At 32.3% G+C, this 16,591-nt stretch overlaps 2 protein-coding genes across 2 annotated transcripts; one reads left to right on the top strand and one right to left on the bottom strand.

The window, feature by feature from the left end:
• Positions 1 to 1,058: 1,058 nt before the first annotated feature.
• LOC105121357 (Terpenoid synthases superfamily protein) lies at positions 1,059 to 3,904 on the bottom strand. Its single transcript, XM_011019948.1, has 2 exons — positions 3,622 to 3,904; positions 1,059 to 2,453 (listed from the first exon to the last, which is right to left on the bottom strand). Exon 2 carries the CDS (start codon positions 2,429 to 2,431, stop codon positions 1,526 to 1,528), a length of 906 nt encoding a protein of 301 aa, XP_011018250.1. The 5' UTR covers positions 2,432 to 2,453; positions 3,622 to 3,904; the 3' UTR covers positions 1,059 to 1,525.
• Positions 3,905 to 8,973: 5,069 nt separating this feature from the next.
• Positions 8,974 to 13,671, top strand: LOC105121356 (hsp70-Hsp90 organizing protein 3-like). Its single transcript, XM_011019947.1, has 7 exons — positions 8,974 to 10,018; positions 12,202 to 12,490; positions 12,599 to 12,684; positions 12,771 to 12,994; positions 13,085 to 13,151; positions 13,241 to 13,300; positions 13,396 to 13,671. Exons 1-7 carry the CDS (start codon positions 9,122 to 9,124, stop codon positions 13,507 to 13,509), a joined length of 1,737 nt encoding a protein of 578 aa, XP_011018249.1. The 5' UTR covers positions 8,974 to 9,121; the 3' UTR covers positions 13,510 to 13,671.
• The last annotated feature ends 2,920 nt before the right edge of the window (positions 13,672 to 16,591 follow it).

Below are 16,591 nucleotides of genomic sequence, written 5' to 3'. Positions count from 1 at the left end.
ATGATATCTTTATTTTTTTTACTTTAAAAAAATCAAAAAAATACAATTTTTTTATGAAAATATGCTTAATTTTTTTTTTTGAAATGGAAAATTAATTTAAAAGTTCTGAGATTTTTCTTTAATTTTTTTTTAAATAAAAAAATATTTTAGAGAAAATCAAGTATTTTAGTACTGGATCTATATCTTATAATATATAAATACAACCCAATACTATGTAAAATTAATAAAAAAAAATATGAGAAAATAAAAAATATTTGAAATGACCCTTGAAATATTTTTAATATATATAATATTATAATATATTATTATTACTACTACTATTATTATTAAATATATTGGGCTGGGATAATTGCCTAAACCATCTTGAAAAAAATTTATACAGAAAAACCCATCAAGATACTTATGCATTTATTTATCCCTAATACAAACTCTTCATATAAAAATAAAAACTTAAATATCTAACTCTTATTTGATACTATTAACTAATTTGGTTTTTTCAATCATGAAAAAAAATATTTTGAAGTTTTATAAATAAAAAAAATATTAATAGATTTTACTTAAAAAATATTTAACAATATTATATATTTAAAGTATTTATATTACATGTATAGTTACATTTCATAAAATAAGCTATATATAAATATATAATATGATAAAAAAAAAATATTTAACCATTACACTTTTTATATATCATTCTTTTATTATAAATTATTAACTAGTTATATTTAATATTATATATATGTTAAAAAATAAATTATTAATAAATTATTTTTCAATTTATTCTCTATAATATATCTAAATACTAGAAAATATTTTTTAATTTATTTTTTATAACATTACCGAACATTGATAAAAAAAAAGAGACTATTTTATTTGTTTAAAAAGAATTCACTTTTTAAAAAATTTATTTTTCATATATAAATTACTTGTAAAAAAAAATATTTTTCAACAAATAAATAATTTCTTTGTTTAAAAAGAAACCGAGAACCAACCATGTATTACCATAGAAGATTTTAATTATTAGAAAAGCATACAAGCCTCAACATGCAACGTAGGGGAGCCTGATCCCAATTTATCTCGTTAAGGAAGTAAGGACTTCCATTAATGTAATTAAACGCTGGAACATAAAATCAATACATTACAGTCTATAGGATAACAAATTACAACATTTGGTAACGAAATAGATAAAAAGTTGCCTGAGGAAAAGAAAAACAACCTTCTTCGGAATGTCATGCCATAAGTGTCTCTAGTGCATCTAGTTAACAAGATATTACTCCCAATCTGAAAATCGCAGCATACCATGCCAAGCAGATCACGAAACTTCAAGTACCTCTTCACACAGTTTCAAGAGCATGCCATGCTATCATTAGATAAAGATTCCACGAGTCATTAGCATATTTATTGTGGAAGACGATATCCTTATTGTAAAGGAACCAGAGATGTAACAAAACTCTCTCAATTGCCCTTGTATTTCGCTCACCCAGTTCAAAATTTTGATTCAAAGAATGAAAACGATGATTTTTTTTCAGTATTTGCCCCTCCACGAAGACCACTTTAGTTTCAACTGGTATGATAAAGGAGAAATACCCAGAACTCCACGTGCTAACCTTGGATCAAACACATCAAAATGTACCCGACTCAGGGTGTCCAAGAAAACTTGGGCAGGCACAGCTGGCAGAAGCACTGAACGAGCCTCGGTGGGGAGTGTTCCAGCTAATGAACGAGCCTTCTGCAAATGAACATTGGCTACTGATGCCATATCAAATACAGCATTACATAGACTCTCGCGTGAATCCAAGCGGATTTCAAATCGACCTCCCTCCTTAACCAGCAATCCATGTTTGGCTGCCACTTCAGTTGGTATGTAACAAAAGTGTCGGTTGCGACTGGCATGATATGGAAGTGATCTAAGCAGCAAAAGAAGGCCACTTGCCTTACCAGCATGTGATGCTGCATGATCAGCTGCAGTGGACCTGATACCACCAGCTTGAAGAGTCATATACAAAAGGGTTGATACAGTGTCCTCGGCATATTTTTCCAACTCTTCTATTGTTTCTGGGATGTCAGCAACCTCTCTCCTAGCGTCATTAATCCGAGCTTCAACAGGCCGTTTCAGCCAGCCCTTGCTAATTCTATTCTCAGATATCACTGATGAGAGCGCCTGGGCTGCTGGGTGCTCAATTACTTTGTTAGCGTAGATCTTATCTATAGCTTCTTGCCACCACAGAAGGCGCATAAGACCAATCCTGGGATCTGAAGCAACATCCATAGCTCTGGCAGTTTCAACATTGAAGGCACGGAGTGCGAATGCAGCCTTCCGGATGTTAGGAGGAAGTTCAAGGAGGCAGAGATAGTGATGGTAATCATAATTTCGCACTTGCTGTACACAATAGGAGAAAGCTGTCCGTAAGCTACTAGAAGCACCGTTCATCAAATCGCCACTGTGGTTCCTCCTATAAATGCATGACAGTTATACAAATGGCAAGTCTAAATAATGATTTAAAAGAACAAAACTCACTTTTTTATGCCTGGGAAAAGCAGATTATACAGAAACCCATAGAGGAGAAAGATCCACTTTAGTTCCATGAGATCAGCAATGGATTCTCAATTTTGTTCACTTGGATTCCAAATGGTCTAAGTAAAAGGACAGGTGACGATGAAAGGAGTAAAAATCTCATAAATTCATCCATGTAACTTGCAAGTTATAGAACTTGCCAGTAGTGATAAAGCACTTCTAGTCATGCAAGAAAGTGGTGATGGTTGCTCATACACCAAACCGAAGATGTTAGCGACAAAATTAAGATGTCAAGCATGTCACACATAGTAACCCTTGTATTAGTGATAAAAGCCATTTATTAAAGAGACTCACCGTGCAATATCTTATATTACAATTGAATTTTCTATCAGAGTTGGTTTCAGTTCATTTGTTGCTCGAGCTGAACCACTTGCATTATTTTAACTCTCCATGTTTTCTCTGCGAGCCAAGAAACCGCCCACAGAATTTCAAGATTTCAAAGACAACGATTCTCATGGAGGACTTCCACGTATGATGTGAACGTACACGGGTGGGAACAATAGATTCATTGTTTCCTTGATATGTCTGGCCATTGCCCAACATCTTTCCTTAAAAACACAACCCAGTGCAGAAAACAGAGTGCTTCTAGGGAAATAAATTGTGCCCAAATTTAAGATTACTGTTAGTTCAGAGTGAGGAAATTACAGGCGGTAATCCTTATAGACCATGCATGCCGATTATCAAACCACACGAGATCTTAACATTACAGTTTCGGTTGTCTCTAGAGAAATATGATTGCATAACTGGAAGCTTTAAATTCGAAAATTAATGAGAATTTAAAATCCAACAAACGGGTGGTAGGTGGAAACTAGGAGTAAGCACAGAGCTTACAAATTTGACAACAGATCATTGACAAAATGCAGCTTAAGCACGTTTCATATAGGCATTTAATCAAACGAAATGAGGGCATTCTAAAGCATTAGCCTTTCTGCCTTGAAACAGGAAGAGCATAAGGCAACCAAATCTATACGAGGAAGTAACAGTTATAGAGCAAAGAAATCAAGTAATTTAAGAATAATTTTCACGCAGAAATGATTGCAGCTTACCGATAGATAGAAAAATCAAAGGTGAAGCTTTCAAAAGGCAGAAGTCCGGATTCCTTATGCGATGTTGGAGAGAGACAGAGAACATTAAAATGTTAAAATGATCGTGTGGCATCTACAAAAACCAACCTCGTGGAAGTGAGATTCAGGGCATTGATGTCTCCACGAAACGGCACCATCTCCAACAACACTACCTTCCCCCTCTCCCTAAACGCTGCGTTTTAGCCTTTTCCTATTCGTGTTATTCTCAATCATCAATCAAGCATATGGGATAATTTTGGTCAGTCGAACTTTAAGTTTTGAGCTGGATTGGTAGCATCAATTAGTTTAGGAGGTATGCACTGTGGATTACTGTTGTAATCCACAGTGCATTTGAGTATAAGAAATAGTGATTGTAAATAAAATTAAAAAATATAATTTTAAAAAAATAAAATAAAAAATTATGTGAAAAAACAATATAATAATTTACAGTAAAAACTTATAAAATAAAATTTTTAACTAACTCAATATTTAAAAAGTAAAATAAACAAAGATAATTTTGAAAAGAAATAAATAAAAAAAAGAGGAAAGTTGAAAAAAAAGTAATTTTTTTTAAAAAAATAAACAAATAAAAAGAAAACGTTAGGGGGGAAAAGTGCAAAAACAAAGAAGAATACACAATGCATTATTGTTGTAATCAACAGTGCATTTAGGTGTGGGGAAACAATGATTTCCTCACACCTATTTTGAAAAATAAAAAAAAATAAAAAAAATTATATGGAAAAACATTATAATAATCTATAATATTTTAAAAAAAATTACAAAGTAAAGTTTTTAACCAACTCAATATTTAAAAAGTAAAATAAAAAATATAATTTTAAAAAGAAATAAAAAAAAGAAAGAAAAAGTGCAAAAAATATAATTTTAAAAAGAAATAAAGAAAAAGAAAGAAAAAGTGCAAAAAAAAAAAGAAGAAGAAGGAATGCACTATGGATTAATGTTTTAATCCACAGTATATTTGGATGTAGGGAAACGGTGATTACCCCACATCTTTTAGTATTATATATATTTTACATACTTTGCCCTTTAACTATTATTTGTTACCTATTTCTTTCTAAAAAAACATGACCTTTTTTTTATTCTATCTTTAATAATTCTTGAATTGTCAACTTGATAATTAAATATTTTAAAATTTCAAAAACTTTTAATTTTTTTTATCAATTATTTTATCAAGTCATTAGTATACTATCTACGATAACATGTATAATTTAGCACAATTATTTTTTATAATTATCACCTATAAGTTTTTCCTCTTATTTACATCATTCTATACAACTATTATTTACTAGTAATACCTTCCAAATTTATAAAATCTACTAAACCATAATTAAAAGCTTTGTTACCAATTATAACAACTTGTAAGTTTTAATGCATCTTTACTTGTTTCATGTTCTCATACAAGTATAAATAAAGTAATTTTTTATTTAGTAACTTTTCTTAGTTTTGTAATACCCTATATTTATCACTCATAATATATTTTTTTTCCATTACCTACATATCCATTTTATAAGAGATTTTCTTTTTATTAAAGTAAGAGATTATTTAATTTTAATAAAATTTCAACAAAGATTTGCATGCATGAGGACTATATCCAAAATTTCATCTCGCTTAAAACTACCTGCAAATAACCAAAAAGACCCAAACACAATAGCTCACATAGTTTATAATTATAAATATACTCAAACATACCACCCAAAACATTATTATCATGCATCATATTTTTTAACCATTATATATGATAAAGAGGAATGCAAATAAACATACATATATAAAAAATTTGAAATACTTACACAATTTAATAATTTACTAATTATAATCTTAAGATATTTTAACATAACCCAAACATTAATTCATTATACATCATGATATAGAGTTCATAAATTTCTACTTAACAAGACTAAAAAGATCTAATTACCATGCTACCGCTATGATGATAGATAAGATGAGCCTTATATATATATAAGAAAAAAAACAAAAATAATTAGTTATAAAAAAGTACAATTTACATTCATGTATCATAATGCTACTTTAGATGCACACATAAATACAATATTTGGCTTTTTATATAATCATACCTTTTTCATTTTTAACTTTGCCATTATAGTTTATTTATTTTTACATGACTAATTCTGATAGGAAAACTTACTAATTTTACACAAGTCCCCATCAAAGCAATTAACTTCATTTATATTTACCAATAATTTTTCTTGCGACTAGTTTAACCACTCTTAAAGTAAACTTTGCTCATGTAGTTCACTTAGCTTTCTGAAGAAAACAACCTTTGTTGATGTGGCTGGCTTTTATCTTTTTAAATCAATACTCCCGGTCCATATGACTGATTTAATTATTTCCACTAGTCTTTAATTGTTGCTTATGTGGTCGACTTAACTATTTTCTCAAATTATTAGCCCTCACTCATGTGATCGATTTACTTCTCTTTTTAATGATGATTTTCTATATTTCTTTTTAAGAATTATTTCATATTTAAATATAAGTTTTTCATTTATATTGTTGTAAATAAAGAGGCGATGTAATAGACACCTGTTTAGTGCTCTCACGAAATGTGATCCTTCTGCTTCAAACTAAATTATAATATGCATCTCAAATGGGTGTCAAACTTTTCAACTATGTTAACACGCAATACTTTTCACATCATCTATTATCCTTGCTCATTCATTTAATATCTAATGTTAGTCATTTATTTTTTCTCTCTTGTAATTCATTTTAATGCCCACAATTTAATCCAACATATATTTTCATATTTCATTAACATGCTAATTTGGGCACCATATATGCACAACATCATCTTGATTTGAAATCCCAAACTCAATTTTTAACATCATAAAACTATTATAATACTAACATCTATATAATTTCACTGAATTTTCATATTCCCACTTTCCCACATTTAACCCCCGTAACCAAAAGTCAAAAATTTATTTAACATATGTCACCATCAAGATTAACTTGTTTCCATCCTTACATTTTTATTACCTATTACCTAACTTTTCAAGCATTTTATTTAATATGAATCACCATAATGACCTATATCATTCCACCATTATATCAATAAAATTTAACACAACAACATCATTAAAATATGCATATTTACATAATTCTATCAATTCATATACTTTCCTTACACATTATAAAATCATCCAATATCTAAACACTTTATTTCACATGAATTTCGATCATACTTCAATATAATTCCATCATCATACTAAACTCAAACATCTATAATGTCATTAAAAACATCAAATTCAATGCAATTTCATTCAATTTCCATAATATAATTAAAGTATAAAAATGAACACAATTCATCCACATTAATTTCCATCAATTTAAATGAATTACCATTATAATCCAAACCAATTTAAACATAATAATATCACTCGACTCTAAACATACACAATTTTCATTACTTTATATGTTTCTAACATATCACTAAAACTAGTAAACTTTTAGTAATATACCTTACTAAAACCAAAGTATTCTTAAACAACATCAATAGAATACTAAAATCAACACCATTAAAATAAAATTTTTAAATTCACCAAGTTATCTAAGTATGGCCGACCACTAACACAACAACTTTCCATAAATTGGTTTTCAATTTCTCAAACTTAACCTTTACTTATGTCATGCACATTAATGTGAAAACAATTAATATAGTATAGCATTTCTCTTTAATATTCATAAACTCTAAAATTAAAAAATAAAAGGTTTTTCATTTCTTTATATGATTGATCTAATTCAAACCATTACTATACATTCTTATAACTTAACAACAATAATAACTAACTTAAATTAACATTCTAATACAAAAAAATTATGAACCCTAATTTCAAGAATTAGAGGTTTTACGATTCAAAATCAAAATAAATGAAAATCCAACTAGAAATTAAAATTAAATGGTTAAAGTCTCTTATCACAACTAAATCATCTAAATAGATGTGTATTTTGCAAGGATTCCAAAGTTGCCTTATTGCTATTTAATTATCCATATTTTTTTATCTCTGAAACCCAAACTTCTAACCTCACTCTCATTCTAAGTTTCCCCTAACTTGATTTGTTATAATGGATAAAAATCAATAAATCATGTTTTCATGTTTATATTCTAAGTGACTTGAGAGAAGAAAAGAGGAGAAAAATCAAAATCTATAAGTTTTTCCTTATTTAATATGGTTGGCGAGTTTTAATAATGCGAGAGGAGGATTTTCCCCACTAAAATTACAACAATGCTACTCATTTAATAACATACATAGTATTTTTATCAAAACTCTAATTGTTGATATTTATTATTATATAGATTTTTATTTAGTTTTGATTGAGATCAGTACCTAACTACTAGGGATTTTTATCCTCAACCAAAAGAATTGTTTTCTTAGTTTATTGTTTTTTAGTTGAAAAATCCAATATTAAACATGGGGTTTAAATGTTGTGTTTTATTGAATTTTATTTTAAATTTTATTCTTTAATAATTGATTGATTTTGAATAGATTTTCATATTTTTTTATCATGTAATAAAATAAAATAAATTTAATTGAATCTAGTAGAGAATCTATGACTTGAACCATGTGTTTGACATGTTGATCTAAGTTAACTTGAGCTATTTTTTTTTTATGAATTTACCAAGTCAACAAAATTATGTTACTATAACTTTTACATGATTTAATTTAAAAAATAAAGTTAGGAAAGAGTCAGGTTGAAACCTTTTAATAATGTTAAGTGTATCCCACTATTCTAGATTTAATAGCAATACCAAAATAAATTTTACAATCTTAATCTTATTTTTTATGTTTAAAAAAATCTTGGTTGAACCTCAAGTGAAATAATCTAACATGAACAAAAAGATGATGCTAAATGACATTATACATTTTATTGTTGTTGGCTAATGTGAAAGAGAAATGATAAAATTCAATTTATTTAATGTTACAAATTATAAAAAAAATCACAAGAGTTAATTTATCTAAATTGAAAAGATTATAAATTATAAATTATAAATAAAAAAGATTAGAAAGATTTCCTTCTTGGATCCTTAATAATTATTTTTCTTATGATATACTCAAGTATATATCTCTCCATTGTTTCCCTTCTATCCATTTTCTTTCAACTTGACAAATAGAGTGTAAAATTTAAAATAAAACCCTTCTAAATTCCAAAAGATTGGATGCCATTAGAGTCAAATTAGTCAAAACAAAAACGCACCATAACCAGAGCCTTACCCTTACAATCCTCGTCCCCAAACACCCTTGATCCAGCGAAATCGAATCCAATTAGCAAAAACAACAAGAAAGAACATTCCAGAACTCACCTTCTTACGAGAACTCTCTCGTCCTCTTCTTTCCCTATATGACCCCTCTCTCCCTCTCCCTCTCACTCTCACCTCTCTCTGAAAGAAAAAAAGGATCTCAAAAAACCCCCCTAATCCCCTAGCCGATTTAACTTGACGCCGTTCAAGATGGCCGAAGAAGCCAAGGCCAAAGGCAACGCTGCCTTTTCTACCGGCGATTACACCGCCGCCGTCAAGCACTTCACAAACGCCATTGCTCTTTCTCCAACTAATCACGTCCTCTACTCTAACCGATCGGCGGCTCACGCTTCTCTCCACAACTACGCCGATGCTCTACAAGACGCTAAGAAAACCGTTGAGTTGAAGCCGGACTGGTCCAAAGGCTACTCTCGGCTCGGCGCCGCTCACCTAGGCTTGCACCAAATCCAAGACGCTATCTCTGCCTACAAGAAAGGACTCGAGATTGATCCTAACAATGAAGGATTAAAATCTGGCTTGGTTGATGCTCAAGCAGCTGCCTCCAGAAGCCGTGCAGCGCCACCGCCGAGTCCGTTTGGTGATGCTTTCTCCGGTCCAGAGATGTGGGCGAAGTTAACGGCGGATCCGTCCACGAGAATGTATTTGCAGCAGCCCGATTTTGTTAAGATGATGCAAGAAATTCAGAAAAACCCTAGTAATCTGAATCTCTACTTGAAGGATCAGAGAGTGATGCAGGCTTTGGGGGTTTTGTTGAATGTGAAGTTTAGAGAACCGAATGCAGGGGACGATATGGAGATTCCGGAGGGGACGTCCACTCCGCAGCCGCCTGCGCCGGAGAGGAAGGTGGAGGAGGAGAAGGTGGAGGAGGAGAAGGTGGTGGAACCAGAGCCAACGGAGGTAACGGAGGAGAAGGAAGCGAAGGAGAGGAAGGCGCAAGCATTGAAAGAAAAGGAGTTAGGGAATGCTGCTTATAAAAAGAAGGAATTTGAGAAGGCTATTGAGCATTATACGAAGGCAATGGAGCTTGATGATGAGGATATTTCGTATTTGACGAACCGTGCTGCTGTTTATTTGGAGATGGGAAAGGTAAATTAAATATTTTGATGGGCTCTATGATTTTCAAATGATGTTAGAATAAGCTCTACATGAGTTACATGATGCTTAATCTTATTGAAGCAAAGAAATTCTGTTAACGATATCATAGGCTGTTAAAGGGCGAATCTTTCTTTCATGTCAACATAGAGCTCAGATTATAGCATTGATAATCTCTCTTTAGTGACTATTTGAAAGGAAGAGTCTTAATGGAGACTGAGAGATACATAAGCATGAAAACAAATCTTCTAGTGGAGTTATATTTCTGTTCCTTTCTGCTTCCTTTTATTAAACTCTACCATGAAGCAACCTGTTTTCTCTCACCCTTTCCTTCACAAGTTTGGTCCAAAAGGAGTAGCGAGGTTGGGCAATTATTTCAGTGAACTATATTACTTGAGGAAGAGATACTATTGAAGTGTTTGGAAATTTGTCTGGAAATTGATTGAGGAGTGTGAAATTAGGTTATGATGCTCATACTTGAATGGAATCTGGGCATATTTGTCCTGTTTTTCCTAATAGCAATATAGAGAAATTTAGGTGATCGCTTATAGGCTGATTAGCTTACTCTGCTTTGATGAAGTTTGCGATTATGCTAACGGGGACTGGCCTTTTGAGGCTTCTGTTTATGCTTTCTTCTGTCATAAATTTGTTCTTTCTGTTATGTTTTTATCTGTGTGATGCAGGACAGCTTTGAAGGCTGTTTTGAATCTGATTTTGGAGGCTGGTTGGGGCTGTATTGAAGTGGGTTTTTGCTGGGAATTGTAGAAACTATTAGAGTCATGCTAATAGGGTTTCTATGAGTCACTCCTAGATGATAGAAAAAAAACCTAAAGCATCACACCTAGGGTTCTTTGGAATCACACCTAAGGGAGATTGATTCACACAATCAAAGGCAAAGTGCTGAAATTTTTATTCATAAACTGTTATTCATATTGTTGAAATTCTATATGCGTATTTATAGAGTTCTAGTAGTCCTAATACATTGAGGACTTAGATTCCTAAATAATAAAATACGAAGTCTATGTAGAATAGGAAAAACCTAATAAAGCTAGTTATCCCTTGGGATAAATAAAATACTAAATAGAAATTAAAACCTAGATTCCTGATTTTCCAGCAGTTACAGAAATCCCCGTGCTTACAAAAAGACAAGTTTTGTATCCTATGGTGTCCACATCATTCTCCCCTGTTTGGAGAAAGCTCGGATCCTTACCTTGATGCAAAGCCTTTCAAATAGGAACCAAAAATTCTTCTTAGTTGGTGGCAGTGATGATTATATGATTTTTTTAACCAATTTCACTATCAAAATCAGGAATAGTGAAGTCCAATTGTGTTGCTAATACCACTTTCTCCTTGCTTTCCTTGCGTTCATTAGTGTTGTGCTCAACATGTTCTTTCTCTGCTTGAGCTCCATCAAGTGTTACATATAGCTCTTTAGGCTTTGTAAGAGCTTGATTAGAGAATTCTTTTTCATCTCTTTTACTCTCTGCATCATTGTCAATCTGAAATTCCTTGGTTTCTTGTTGAATCTTCCTTTTGGAAAACAATCCCAGTTTCTGATCAACAAAAACACATGCTATGAGAGTGGCTGTTTCAACAAAATAGTTGTTTAGGATAGCCTTTATCAGCCTATCTAATGCTGCTTGCTCCTTATTGAACCTGGCAGTAATAGATGTTTCCATTGAATTCTACCTAGTCTCCGTAGATTTTAGTCTTTTTTCCAAATTGTGCCTGAAGATTTTGAGTTTTGAATTCAATTCAGTGACGGTGATCATGGTTGAAGAAGAATGAAACAAAATTTCAGAATCTTGAAGCTTTGATACCAACTGATGCAGGACTGCTTTGAAGACTGTTCTGAATCTGACTAAGTCTGTAGAATAGGTAAAAACCTAATAAAGCTAGTTACTTATTAAAAATCTAGAATATGAAAAACCTAATAAAGCTGGTTACTCCTTTGGACTAATAAAATACTAAATAGAAAATAAAACATAAACCTAGACAAAGTTTCCAATTTTCCAGCAATACCCTTGTCTACAAAAAGACACAAGTTTTGCTTCCTTTATTGTTTTCGCATCACTGTGCATGGTTTTCCACTGAACACAGTAGTAGCATTTAGCAGCATTTGTTACTATTTGACTTCACCTTTACCCTCTCTCTGATCCAATTACTGTAATTTCCAGAATGCCAAATGTATTAAAGATTGTGACAAAGCTGTTGAAAGGGGCAGAGAGCTTAGATCAGATTTTAAGATGATAGCAAGAGCATTGACAAGGAAAGGAACTGCCTTGGCAAAAATGGCAAGATGCTCGGAGGACTATGAACGAGCAATTGAGACCTTCCAGAAGGCCCTTACAGAGCATCGCAATCCTGACACATTGAAGAAACTAAACGACGCAGAGAAAGCAAAGAAGGATCTTGAGCAACAAGAATACTTTGATCCAAAATTGGCTGAGGAAGAGCGTGAGAAAGGTAGCCATTCTTTATTAATATTCAGTTGCTGGTCATTCCTTTGAATGGCACTTAATTAATACATTTCCTCACATATATGCGTATTGTGTTGGTATGCATTTTCTGCAGGCAATGAATATTTCAAGCAGCAAAAGTATCCAGAGGCTGTGAAGCACTACACAGAATCTTTGAGAAGGAATCCTAAAGATCCCAAGGTAATAATAGCCATCCAAGCATTTTCTTATTTAGGCGACAAGTTTCAGCTGTTCAACTCTAATTCATGGCTGGTTGCTATTTTCAGGCATATAGTAACAGAGCTGCATGCTACACTAAGCTAGGAGCTCTGCCTGAGGGATTGAAGGATGCAGAGAAGTGCATTGAACTTGATCCAACTTTTTCAAAGGGTTATACAAGAAAAGGTGCTGTTCAATTCTTTATGAAAGAGTATGATAAAGCTTTGGAAACTTATCAGGAGGGTCTGAAACATGACCCCCATAACCAGGACTTGCTAGATGGTGTCAGAAGGTATTTATGTTCATCTACATCTAGATTTGCTTACATTTAAGTGTACCCGTAGTAGGGAGAGTCTTGATTAAGCTCACATATATTTTACAGATGTGTGGAGCAGCTCAATAAGGCCAGTCGTGGTGACCTAACCCCTGAGGAACTGAAGGAGAGACAGGTAAGATTGCTTTTCTGACTGCTGTTCATTCTCAGAAAGTTAGTGTTATCTGGATCATGGTCTTGAGTTTGTGCCTTCCCTCTCGCCAGGCCAAGGCAATGCAGGACCCAGAAATTCAAAACATCCTCTCAGATCCTGTCATGAGACAGGTAAGGATCTAAACTGCCATATTCACCCTTTCCTGGCAAAATCCAAGATGGCTGCACTTGTGCTTGGTAATAATACATTTTGTCCCAATTTACAGGTGTTGGTTGACTTCCAAGAGAACCCTAAGGCGGCTCAGGAACACATGAAGAACCCGATTGTGATGAGCAAGATTCAGAAGCTTGTCCATGCTGGGATCGTCCAGATGAGATAGATTTTTTATGGAAAAAAAAAAAACAGTTACATCAACATGTACCCTTTTTGGTTTTGTCTTTACTTTTTAACTAGTGAATTGTAATTTCAAATGTGAATTTGAGTGGGACAGACGGTAAAAATTAAGTTGGAAAAGTAGTTTCTGAGGTCTTTGATTTTCATATATTTGCTTGCGTGCGGCGGACACCTGTGCTTGCCCTTCATTAAATAGTCTGAAAGGATTTTCTAGGCTTAGCCACTTTGAAATTGATTCAACTACCACCAAAGTACATCTGCTGTGGCCGACTTGACTACTTTCGCCTGTGAAGGACCAGTCCTATGGGGATCGAAAGACCGCTCTCCCACTTTGAAATGATTGTTGTGCTTGTCCCGGTCTCCTCCGTAACTGCAGGAATTCTCCGCTCTACCCCTACCGCTATTCAAACAGAGAGGATGCCGTTTTTAGGCCGTTCCTAGGCATGGAGATTCTTCATTTATCCTTTTCTATCTTCGAATTGGGGAGGAAGCCTCAGATCCGTGACGGATGTTTTTAGGGCATCATTTACAAGTTCTAATGTGAAGCTCGTTCACACGTGCAGAATAAATTAAAGGGAAAAGGAACTGCTGTTCTTTGGAATTAGAATTGGAGTTCTTTGTGTACTTTGAAAGACTGATAAAGGAACACAGCTCTAAAAATATTTAGGGATTTAAGATGTTTTTACTGGTCATACAATTGTAAGCTGCAGATGACAATTCTGACTCGCTTTCTTAAGCCAACTTCTTGCCTACAAAACCATAATTTACAGCAATTCATATATAAATTTTCTGTTCCAAATCACAATTCGTAACACATAAGTAACACATCTAGGTGGGCACGATTCAATCCTAACTAACACAGTTAAATACAATTATTAACATATCATAATATTTTATTAAAATTATATCCTATCATCTATCCATAATTTTCATGACATATAATATAACTATAATTAATAATCATCCTAGCTTGTGGAAAGTCCTGGGGCACCACCCTAACTTGCCTAACTAGAGGACTAGTGTGTAACATTCCTATAGGTGTCGGGATCAATATCACCCCTACTTGTGGATGGGTCTAGAATGCTCGTAAAAGAACCTGCATTACCAACACAATTCGTCCAACTCGAGTACAAGTCTATAACATCCATGTAAGGATCAACACCAATGTCACTCAAGCTCATAGACAAGTCTACGAAGCTTGTGGATGGACCAACAACCCTAACACTCCCACGATAAGCAACTTAATTTTCTGCTAATGTTAATTCAAGACGTTAAATCTCCCTAACCTTTTGAAGTCCATCACAACACAAATTAAACATGGTATTGGCTATAATACATCTCATTTCATTGACGCCTTCATAGATGGTCATTGCTGCTTTCTAAACTTCCTGTACTAAGTAATGAATCTGTATACATGCATTAAAAAATAATTAGTACTCGTCATCTATAATAACATTAACAATATTTAATAAATATTACATGTAAAAATAAATTACTTACCAATCAATTATGTCTGCAATATTGGAGCATATAATGCATCGAATTGCATTGATGTCTTAGAAAACACGACTAGATAAGTGTAATAAAACGTTGTGTAATAGTTAAATACCATCTCATGTAGATATTTGCACCAATCGACACGTGTTACTATTGAAATATACGATCCCTTCTAGCATCTTAAAGATATAGGTAAGGTGAATGACAACAAATTCTCCTTATACTTACCTTGATGACTAATATCATACATCTCATTAACAGTATCAATATAATTTAATATGCTTTGAGATAGACTAAATTATCGTATACTCATTCATTCCATATGTATTGGTCATGCCCACTCACAACCTTAAATTCAGGAGCATAGTTTGTCATGTATTTATTTATAGGCTCAACCAAATTAGCATCCTCATCTTCCTCCTCAACCTCAACTCTATTAATGTGACAATCATATTTATCGTTACTTGGTTTGGATTCTATATAGTAATATGAAGAGACAATGTCATACCCAATTGAGATTCCATATTACAAAAAAAAATTACGCTGACATTTATCTTCTTGCATTACCACCTAATCTAGATGGATAAGTTGCCTGTGATGCATGTATGGTCTTTTGAGTTACTAGAAGAGTAGAGTTTCCTCGTCGAGGTTTACTATTTAAGTAGAACTATAAAATATCAATCTCATTAATGCTCTCATATGCAAACATTGAATTTACACTTCCATCACTACAAATGTACACCAATATCACAAGTTCAACTAACCTTAATTGAAAATTTTCTAAAGTAATTTCAACATTTATTTAAAGTATATTATAGTCAAGTTGATCACATAACATTCTATATATCTTGTTAAAAAACATATATAATGTAGTTAGGAACTCATGACTTCCTCTATTATAAGTGACGTCGTTTTCGATACTGACAATAATACCACTATAAAAATATAATATTCTAATATTACTAGATATTATGTCAGAAAATACAACATTATACAAGCTTAATTTATTAATATCATGAGGTTAATCAAAATACATAATTTATCAACAAAACCATAATAATAACATCATAGATGAAAACCTGAATTCATCATACTTTGCCATCATGATTTTTTTATGAGATCATAGCCTTTTTTTATTATGTTATAAAAATCTCTTTTGTACAATTTTTCATGATTTTCTTATAAAAAGTTATTTGGTTGTAAAATTATTTGTGAATGTTGTTTGATAAAATATCATTTAATTTATTTAGTTTTTTTAAAATTCATAATGGTCCCACATCACTCCCTCTCCTGAACCACCATTTCTTAAGGCCTTGGATTGTAATTTTTTTAATTCATTTAAATAAAATAAAAATTTATTTTAAAATTTATATTTGAATGAGATCCTTCCATTATTTTTTATATTAGTCCACCCTCTTTTTTATGTCAATGATTTTTTTTCTTCAAGTTTAATCAAAATCAATTATGATTTAATAAATAATATTAGATTTGAGATATAATTTAAATTATCAATTTAATCAGCTCAAACTTTAGTTAGCTTGGAAACTTTTTTAGTAGTTCTTGGACCACAT

The sequence above is a fragment of the Populus euphratica genome, unplaced genomic scaffold (genome assembly GCF_000495115.2).
Source record: "Populus euphratica unplaced genomic scaffold, PopEup_1.0 scaffold25.1, whole genome shotgun sequence".
In the NCBI taxonomy this organism is placed as follows: domain Eukaryota; kingdom Viridiplantae; phylum Streptophyta; class Magnoliopsida; order Malpighiales; family Salicaceae; genus Populus; species Populus euphratica.
This window is presented reverse-complemented; position numbering and strand designations above follow the sequence as displayed.